Source organism: Uranotaenia lowii, chromosome 3 (assembly GCF_029784155.1).
Source record: "Uranotaenia lowii strain MFRU-FL chromosome 3, ASM2978415v1, whole genome shotgun sequence".
NCBI lineage: Eukaryota > Metazoa > Arthropoda > Insecta > Diptera > Culicidae > Uranotaenia > Uranotaenia lowii.
The window spans coordinates 327,216,968-327,226,959 of NC_073693.1; the positions used below are offsets into that span (position 1 = coordinate 327,216,968).

A 9,992-nucleotide genomic window follows, 5' to 3' on the forward strand; every position below is an offset into this window, starting at 1 on the left:
GTAAAATATGTTTAGAACATTATATATAGCTAAAGTTACTAGTTTTCTCGTTATTCAGCATGAAAGAAAAAAAATCCGAAAAAACATGCCTCACGAAAACTGCTGTACTTCATATTTTACACGTCCAAAAAAATATTTGTCTTATGCATATGAAAGCTGAAGTTAATGTCTACATCATGAAGACAAGAAATATTTTTTAAAATTTTTTTTAATGAAATGGTAACAAAAAGTTCAAAAAAGTAGTCTAAAAAACCTACTTTTCATTCGATTGCTAGTAAATACTGTTTGAGCGATGGTAGAGTTTTGAAAAAAATATGACTACAAAATGTATTAAAATTCCAACATTTTGCTGTCTTTAGATTTTTGATGCAACAAAAATTGAGTTTACTGGAATTTTTCAAAGTTCACTACTTTGCGCGATTTTTTTACAAATTGAAATTTCATCTGTTTTTGTGGTCCACCGTCAGGTTGTACCCGGATTATCAGTGCTTTTACTTTGTTTGGACCAACCAAGAGTATATTCATTGGAAAGCACATTTAATCTCCATTCTAGTGAGGTGCTACAATTCACGCTGTGAGATTTCACAAAAATATGAAAATTATAAACATAAAATAATTCCTGAATTTCTAGAACTACAAGCACCTCGTCCAGCAAAACGTGTTTGTTTGCTCTCCGAGTAGGTACGGTGGGTGGTGATTCGGGCAGAGAGCGAAGCCGACAGACGAAATAATGATGCGTGTCGTAGGTACGTTTCTTAGTTGGAAATTTTCTATTGACAGTAGTTCACGTTTGCTAGTCACGACCGTACCGACTCGGAGAGCAAACAAACACGTTTCGCTGGACGAGGTGCTTGTAGTTCTAGAAATTCAGGAATTATTTTATGTTTATAATTTTCATATTTTTGTGAAATCTCACAGCGTGAATTGTAGCACCTCACTAGAATGGAGATTAAATGTGCTTTCCAATGAATATACTCTTGGTTGGTCCAAACAAAGTAAAAGCACTGATAATCCGGGTACAACCTGACGGTGGACCACAAAAACAGATGAAATTTCAATTTGTAAAAAAATCGCGCAAAGTAGTGAAATTTGAAAAATTCCAGTAAACTCAATTTTTGTTGCATCAAAAATCTAAAGACAGCAAAATGTTGGAATTTTAATACATTTTGTAGTCATATTTTTTTCAAAACTCTACCATCGCTCAAACAGTATTTACTAGCAATCGAATGAAAAGTAGGTTTTTTAGACCACTTTTTTGAACTTTTTGTGACCATTTCATTAAAAAAAAATTTAAAAAAATATTTCTTGTCTTCATGATGTAGGCATTAACTTCAGCTTTCATATGCATAAGGCAAATATTTTTTGGACGTGTAACATATGAACTACAGCAGTTTTCGTGAGGCATGTTTTTTCAGATTTTTTTTCTTTCATGCTGAATAACGAGAAAACTTGTAACTTTAGCTGTATATAATGTTCTAAACATATTTTACTGACATTACAAGGTTTCTATTGATATAAGTTTTATATGAAGTTCATAATAATTCAAACGACTTAAATAGATTTTACTTTTGTGGTGTCAAAATGACACCAAAAGTCGGAAAAGGGAGTTTTTTTGTCCAGGCTTCCAGGGTTCGTCCATAAAAAAAAGTAATGATGCAATATTGAAGAACTTTTGAATTCATTTAGGGTCCCCGAAGAAATTTTTGTATTTTGAAGCTTCTGAAAAAAGTTACAAGCCTTCAAACTTGCAATGGTGTCAAAATGACACCCTAATGCGGATGAGGGTTAAGATGCGGGCGATGGCTCAAACAGCATTCATTTTATTTTTTGTGGAAAATCACACAAGATAGGTTGTAAGAAGAAGGTTTGGCGAAGGGCGAAGATTGAGAAGTTTTATTCTTCCTTGCCAGGCTAGCTCAGGATTTTGTGATCAAAAACAATAAATTTCAACATGTCATATATTTCTCAAACAACTTATCGATGGTCAAGCCATCCTTTTTATTTTGCCTTCAGGCTCATACATTTGATTGTTTATGGTGTGTGTCAAAGTAATGGACAAATGGCTGACTTACGTGCATTTTACTGGATGTTCACCGTGCAGATGTTCTGGACTCGATTCGTCCCAAGAATGACGATGAATTTGACGGTCATCGTTGACCCAGAAATCGCAGAGGCCGCTCGGGTGGCGAACACAGAAACAATTTGAATTTGGATGTCCTAACAGCATACTTGCGGTTGCGGCAGATTCCCTTCTCCGATCGACGACAATTCTCTGACCTGCGTCCAGGCCGAATCGTTCTCCACCGGTAGCTATCGGCCTCGGTTCCCTGCAGCTCCTGCCCAGATCGTTCCGGAAAACTTAGAACAGTTCCCAGGATTCTCTCGACCACTGTCGAGCACTTGTTTAGCGAATTTTCCTTGCAATCAGGATTCTTCCGGAAACCTTTTCCGGTCCCTTCGGCCTCCTCGACCACTGTCGAATCTCCGCCTGGCGCCTTGTACCGATGAATCCAGGCTTTTCCGGAAGTCCTCCGATTTCTTGATTACCATCGACCACTGTCGAACTGCTTTCTGGTGATTTCCGGTTTCCGCACGCGTACTGGTTTCCACTCATACACAGATGACCAACTCCTGGGAGAAATAGAGGAAGAAAAGAAGGGGGAAAAGAGAACCTTACGGCACAGACGACGTCAGCGATTGAACACAACATATTTCGTCTTTTGCTTGATTTCTTACCCTTTTGTAAAGGGGCTCTCGGGGATTTTTTCCTTCCTTTTTGCCGTTTCAGTAGCCAGATTTAGTTGGCGCATTTTCTTTTTCTTCTCTGGATGATTGGTTGGTTTTCTTCCGAGACTTCGCCTCCAACTAAAAAATGTGGAAGTGGAGGAGTTTTTCAATAAAATTTGCTCGAGTGCAAATTGGTGCTTTTAACTCACCTCTGCGAATTCCCAACGTGACCAAACTCTTCGTGACCGTCTTCCCCACAGCTTGGGAAACCTTTGCAGGCTGCACGACTTGGCTTTCAGCCGTTCTTGACTCTATTTCTCTGCTCCTGAGACGAGACGAAAAGGCAGAAGAGGAAGTTCTAGAACGAGGTTCTGTGGCAAGTTGGCTATTTGCAATCAAAGCTCAATCTCACTTTTTTGTTCGCTTACCGTTGCTTTATCTGGTGAATCTTCCCTTTTGGTCGATTGTTCACGGCGCCTTTGTGCCTTTCGGGAAGATTTTCAACCACGTTTCTCTCGTTCTGTGGCTTTGTCGTCGACTATAGGGGTAAGATTGCGAAATTATCAAGTGTTTGCAACTAGATTTGCGTATGAACTCACCAGTCGTTAAATTCATCAGGTAGCGGTCTGCCTTTTAATTTTTAGTAGGCCTTGATTGGCTTAACCGCGACGACAAAGCACACCGCACTAATCGCGAACTTTTTTATTTGTCGAATGACAAGCCAACGGAAGCGGCTGAGCTGAGCATGCGTTGGTTTTTGCTTGATGTATTTTCCTCATAGCACAGCTTTCTTGCGGATGACAACAGTACGGTTTTATTTTTCTTCAGGTCGGTTCACACTTTTTGTTTACACGGAGCGAAATCCATCGTAGTTTTCATCATTCGATAAAAATTATTTTGTTTGATTACATGTTATTTATCCGAATTGGTTTAATTAAGACAAAACAAACCAAGTATAATCTAATATGTTACAAGGTCTATTTTTGTTCAAAATTGTCTTGTCCAAAGCTCTGTTTTTCTGGATTATTTACAAAATATAGGGGAGTTGAGGGTTAAAAAGGTACTTCATCTTCGTTCGTAAGCTCGTGCGGCATCTGACACCATGTCCAATCGATTCTCCGGTCATTTCCACTAAAGGAAAGTATATGTTCATACACAGCAAAAATTATTTCCTGTAAAATTGCGCAAATGTCCTGTAACAAAAAGGAGCAGGACATTTACCGTAATTTTACAGGTCGAAAACATGATAACGTGACATTTAATTTATAGTGTACAGCTTTTTTACAGGACATTTGCTGTAATAATAAATGAATCTTCGTTAAGTTTCAAGGAAAACAATTTAAAATTACAGGTTTTGTTAATTACAGGTGGTTTGTTTCAAAGGTTGCAGTTTTCAGTGACACGTAATAGTCAAAACAATTTTCTGTGTAGGTTTGGTTCATGTAGTAGTGAAGATATCGAATTTCTTCACGGTTTATACACTTTTTTTTTGACCAACTCTTTTAAAAGCTAAATATCTTCAGATTAAATTTTCAGGAGCTAACAACAATGTTTCTGGTTTTTTAACTTTTATTGTAGGAGGGAGATGTGTAGCCGATGATTGCAATGTCGTTTTTTTTTAAGAACATCGGTGACTTTGGCCGATGACATAGTAAGAGCGATGCGATGCGAATTGGCGAACGCGGCCAATGCAAACTCGAGCGGCGGAACAAATTAACATCTGCTTCGCCGCGTTGAGTATGTCAGGTTTAAGCGATTCACATACATTTTCATCAAATGTGGTTCGCCACATTGAATCGCATTCGCCGTTTCGCATCGCATCGCATTCACGCGGCCTTTCTCGTCTGATCGATATTGCCTAATCGATCACAACTCGCTCTCGCTTTTACTCACTTCACACACACTCTAGTGGGATGTGCTTTTCATCAGTGTACGTACAATCGTAACGGAGACAGGATGTGTATAGTATTTCTCCCGTTGAGCCTACTGGCTACAAGCAAAACCTGCACACAAGAGGATTATTTCATTAATGAAGTCGAAATTCCTTAATCGAGATGGTTTAGATTATGTGACAATGGTTTTCAAAATTTCTTGAAAAAGATCTGAATTATCTGATAGCGAAATGATTTGAATGCCAGGAAAAGAAGAATTTGACGACAGCGAAACTGACAAGGGACCGTTCAGATACCACGTGGACAGAAAAATGAGATTTTTGACCCCCTCCTCCCCCTCCGTGGACAAGCGTGGACATTTGGCAAACCCCTACCCCCCTCCCCGGATGTCCACGTGGACAAATTAAAAAAAAAAAAATTAAATACCTATAAGTTGATAGTTAGAAAACACCTTTTTTTTGCCTTTTTGTTATAGAAATGGCTGATTCTGTAAAACCGAATAAGAATTTCCTGATATAAAAAAAAAATTGAAAATTTTAAAATTCTTAATTATTATATTTATCACTTGCTTTCAAGTAGCTACTTATTGTTTAAGCTTAAACTGGAAAGGTATGCCATTTTAAGATTTTGATCTAAACATCTCAATATTTATTCACCTTTAGAAAATATTTTAAAAGTAAGTATGTCCACGTGGACATGACCCAAACCCCTACCCCCCTCTCCGTGGACAAGCGTGGACATTTCCATACCCCCCTCCCACCCTCCTAAGTTGTCCACGTGGTATGTGAACGGCCCCCAATTATGTATGAGATAAATTCAATAACTCTCCTAACTGATTGCAAGCAAATTACTAAAATAAGTGGTTGTTGAATTCCTGATACGAAAGACGTTAATTCACTCAATGCGACATTTTAGTGGGCTTCAAGGAAAATTCGTGAAATTGCTATTGAAAAAAACATTACGAAATAGAACGATTCATTGACATCATGATTAATCTTTAAAAAAAATGAAAACCATACAAACATACATTATTTCTAGAAATCAATAAAATATTAGGTAATCATTTATTATTGTGTACACGAAAAAGCCGGTTGATTCCGGTCTCTGATATTTATTTAATAAACATAAATCGTTTTTACTGAGAACTCATTGATTAAATCTAATCGGTATAATACTAGCATCAACACTTCATTCACACTTTGTTCGCATTCTTCGGTTTTCGGCCAGGTCGACCACGTGGCAGATTCACCCACAGCCCTTTACACTTTCCGGTAGCAAATTTACGCTCGTGCACCTTCCGATGCTTGGCCAGGTGATCCGATCGGGAGAAACATTTCGGGCAAAAGTCACACTTGTACGGACGCACCCCGGAGTGGGACCGGAAGTGCCGGGCCAGCTCGTCCGATCGGGAAAATCGCCACTTACATCCGGCCCACTTGCAGTGATAGGGTTTGTCTCCGATGTGACGTCTTAGGTGCGCTTTCAAGTGAACGGCCTTGGCGTAGTTTTTCTTGCACGTTTCGAAGGGACAGATGAAGCTTTGGGTTGGATCTTCTGGGGAGTTATCTGGTTCTGGTGGGTTGGGTTGAAGCTGTTTCTCTAGTAGGGCCTCACAGGAGTCGTCACAGAGAAAGGTTCGTTCCGGAAGCTCAAAGTTTGGTTCCCAGACTTTGCTGTAGTTGAGACAACTGAATTCCAGGATGAAGTTTTCCACGTTAGGCTCTAATTGATCATGAGAATTGCTGTCTCGATAATCTTCAGCCGTTGGAAGAGAAGGTTCAATTTGTGATGCGACACAGGGACTTGGTGGATCGATCGGACTTTGGGAGCAATCCTGCTGGATGACATCGAACAGATCCTCGTGCAACTCGGTGTAAAACTGATAGAACCCATTGGCTAGAAAATCTTCCGTTGAAACGTCGAAATCCTCCATTTGGATAAATTTTGGTGTGACTTTCACAAACTACCGGCTGCAACTGAACGCCATTCGCGGTCCAAAATTAATTCTGTGCGCGTCATGATGATCCTCGCAGACGTAACTCAAAACCGACGCCTAATGACATTCAATATCGCAATCATAAATCCCGCCAGGGGCCCCTGAACCATCGGAGGCCTCCAGGCAATGAACGAAACCGAATGCCAAACTACTAACGACAACAACTGGCTACTGATAAAAAGTGATAATATGCACATGCCTTATTCTAAATAGTCCAAATACCGAAAACCAGAACACTGTCTGAACTAAAAATGATTATCGTAAAAAAAGCGAGCGAAAAATAACAAAACCCCTCAAATCCGTCTAGGAGCTGGGAGAAAGAAGAAAGGATTCTGTGAGCTAGTTGGTTATTAATGGCCAATCGATCACCACTGAACGATGCGACCATCATCATCGGTCGACAAGTTGTTCCGTTTCGTTTGGTTGTATGTTTTCATGTTATTGCAACGCGGTTATCTCCGAACTCGAAATATTTGAATTTCTTGGTGCCGATGCATGACGTCGTTATTATTCATCCTAATTTCGCAGGAACGAAAAACAGACACTTCGTTTACGGGATCCACTGGAAGTGCCCATACCGCGTCAGCTAGACATGATCGGACATCAATAACCAGATGCTTAGCTGAGCGAAAGGTCCCAGGAGAGTGATTAGAAAGTAAGTATGTTGGCAGTTGGTTTTTCCATTGATATCGGTTATTCTTTTTCCTTCAACCCATACAGGGATGCCAGGTGTTGAGGACAACAAATCTGGGCAATTTTGAAAAAAAGTCTGTGCGTGTCTGTGCATAAGGAAGATCTTAAATTTGGTACTTAACAATATATTTGATGATGCGTGTGAGCGGGGGGGTGCGGTGTGTAGGTTGTGCTGTCGTATTCGAGTTATTTTCGAGTTAAAAACTATATAACAAACACTATTTCCTACCACGTACCATGTAGATCTTATTTTAAAGAAAATGTTTTGAATGAATGAATGAATGAATGAATGAATGAATGGTCAAATACCAATGAAAACACGAGAGATTTCAGTCTAATCTGGCACTAACAGATCATATCCGATACATGAATATTGATTTCATCGCTCAATTTTGAAAATCTGTAAAATCTGGGCACTCTCAGCAAAAATCTGGGCAAAATCTGTGTCTGACCAATACCTGGAAGGAGGGTCAAAAGTCTTGGTTTTACAGACAAATCTGGGCACCTGGCAACCCAGAACCCATATGACATTGTAAGCTATCTAGATTTTCTTATGCATTTGGAATTCGATCACTGCACTTTATTCACTTACTCAATGCAGAAGAAAACGAACCAATTCTTATTAAATATTTACATGCTTAATAAGCAGAGCCATTCATTATTTCTCTAGTTAAATTTCAATACAGATTTTTCTGATGTTTCTAATACCATTTCGAGAGTCTGTTTTTCGCAAAATTAGAAGAAAAAAAAAACAATAAACAAAAAAATCTTAATATAAGTAAAATCGGGACAAAAGTGGGAATAATCATAAAGATGCGAGTTTTAAGCAATCAACAAACAAATTCTTTCAGAACCTTCCTATAAGATTTTTGTTTCGATGCGTAAAAGCAAAAAACTCTTCAATTTTCATAACGTTGCGTGAAAAAATTCAAATAATATTGAAAATAGAAATTTTTAAATTTCATGCTAGATATAACAAGTGTTGAATGAAAACACTATAAATAGTTATGTGTATGTTTACAAGTTAAATGTACTATGAAGAATATTTTAAAATGATTTTGGCGAAACAGGAGTTTAAATCAATTCAACTACACTTCAAATGGTGTGTTCAAATTCGAACAATATTAATGCTCTTTCTAATGAACCAATAAGATCACATCTGGATCCTTCAAGGAATTTCAAGAGATTTGTCCAAAAATTTGTGTCATTTCTTTTATTTTTTTTCGGATTGTTTATATCGGAAGAACATTGCATTGAATCAATCCGATAATTTTGAGATTATGCTATCCATGGCAGATAGTGCTGCAATCAATATCTTCACCACCAGCCTGCGTACCAGGAGGACAAAAAATAACTTTCGACCCTTGGCGAACATCAACGATCGACAATCCCTAAGCAAGGTTTCCGAAATCACAGAAAAACCTGTAATTTCATAGAGTTTCGAATAATTTTCATCACAAAATCTGTGTCACAGAACACAGAATTAAGAAATATTCACAGATTTCAAAGATTTTTTAATTTTGAATGGATTTGAATGGAATGGATTTATCCTAAAACACAGAATTTTTTTCGGCAACCTTGGCGCTCATTGCGGTAAATATTTCCGGAACCGCGACGTGGATACAGATCCCTACTATTTTGACATCATTTGAACGCTGCATGTGAAGTGTCCTGTGTGAGTGTTTTTTTTTTGCAAGTGCTGAGGAATCTTTGTATAAATATGCTTATTAATGAACAAATTGTGTAATTATTAATTTAGAGTAACGAAAGACCCATAAAAATATATTAAAAAAATCCCATCGACTTTAATTTTTGAATGAATCCGCACACTGATGGCTTTAAGAATTTCATAGTGAACTTTAAATATTTCTAATAACTGTTCCATAGAACTATTGATGGTTGGTCCAGAGGCTGGCGAATTTCATTGCGATCTGGAGAGCAGTGGTTCAATTCCCGAAGTGTAAGTAGCTTGTAATTAAATTTGTAAAATAAAACAACATTAAAATCAATGAAACAAACCTAGATAGATCAGCGATCTAGCAAACTATCATCTGGTTGTCAGTGAAATGTGTCAACCGGTTTTTTTTGTCCCTTAGAAGGTTCTATAGGTTCCATACATTTTATTCGGGGAATTCTCTTCAGCCACTGAAATTAACTTCAATGTAGCTTTAATTACTTCAATTTTAGGCTGATTAGCATTCTCTAGGAACACCTGTAGAAGCTGATTAAGCTTCTATGGTACCTCTTTATTGGAGCTTTTGGTTGCTGGGCTATCAAGGATTTAATGTATTAATCAGGATATGTTCGTTTAAAAGTCAATGTTAATTTTTACGAAACTCCAGAAAAAAATTTGAATGTCAGAATTCAACATTTTTACAATCGATTTTCTTGAAAATCGCGAATAATTTTAACTTCTGAGAAGAATGTTGAAAAATGACAAACACCTAAAAAAAAACAAATAAGACAAAAAAGACAAAAAAGACAAAAAAGACAAAAAAGACAAAAAAGACAAAAAAGACAAAAAAGACAAAAAAGACAAAAAAGACAAAAAAGACAAAAAAGACAAAAAAGACAAAAAAGACAAAAAAGACAAAAAAGACAAAAAAGACAAAAAAGACAAAAAAGACAAAAAAGACAAAAAAGACAGAAAAGACAAAAAAGACAAAAAAGACAAAAAAGACAAA

At 37.6% G+C, this 9,992-nt stretch overlaps 1 protein-coding gene and 1 long non-coding RNA gene across 2 annotated transcripts; both read right to left on the reverse strand.

The window, feature by feature from the left end:
* Nucleotides 1-2,101: 2,101 nt before the first annotated feature.
* On the reverse strand, nt 2,102-3,464 carry LOC129750798 (uncharacterized). Its single transcript, XR_008738493.1, has 5 exons — nt 3,327-3,464; nt 3,156-3,265; nt 2,937-3,052; nt 2,737-2,865; nt 2,102-2,672 (listed from the first exon to the last, which is right to left on the reverse strand). It is a non-coding gene; the product is annotated as an uncharacterized LOC129750798 (long non-coding RNA).
* A 2,274-nt stretch (nt 3,465-5,738) lies between these two features.
* On the reverse strand, nt 5,739-6,712 carry LOC129757761 (Krueppel-like factor 3). Its single transcript, XM_055755058.1, has one exon. It carries the CDS (start codon nt 6,550-6,552, stop codon nt 5,812-5,814), a length of 741 nt encoding a protein of 246 aa, XP_055611033.1. The 5' UTR covers nt 6,553-6,712; the 3' UTR covers nt 5,739-5,811.
* Between the last annotated feature and the right edge of the window lie 3,280 nt (nt 6,713-9,992).

Bases quoted from the DNA above. Each gene is read 5' to 3' on its own strand.
- LOC129757761 (XM_055755058.1), bottom strand. From the start codon at position 6,552: ATGGAGGATTTCGACGTTTCAACGGAAGATTTTCTAGCCAATGGGTTC.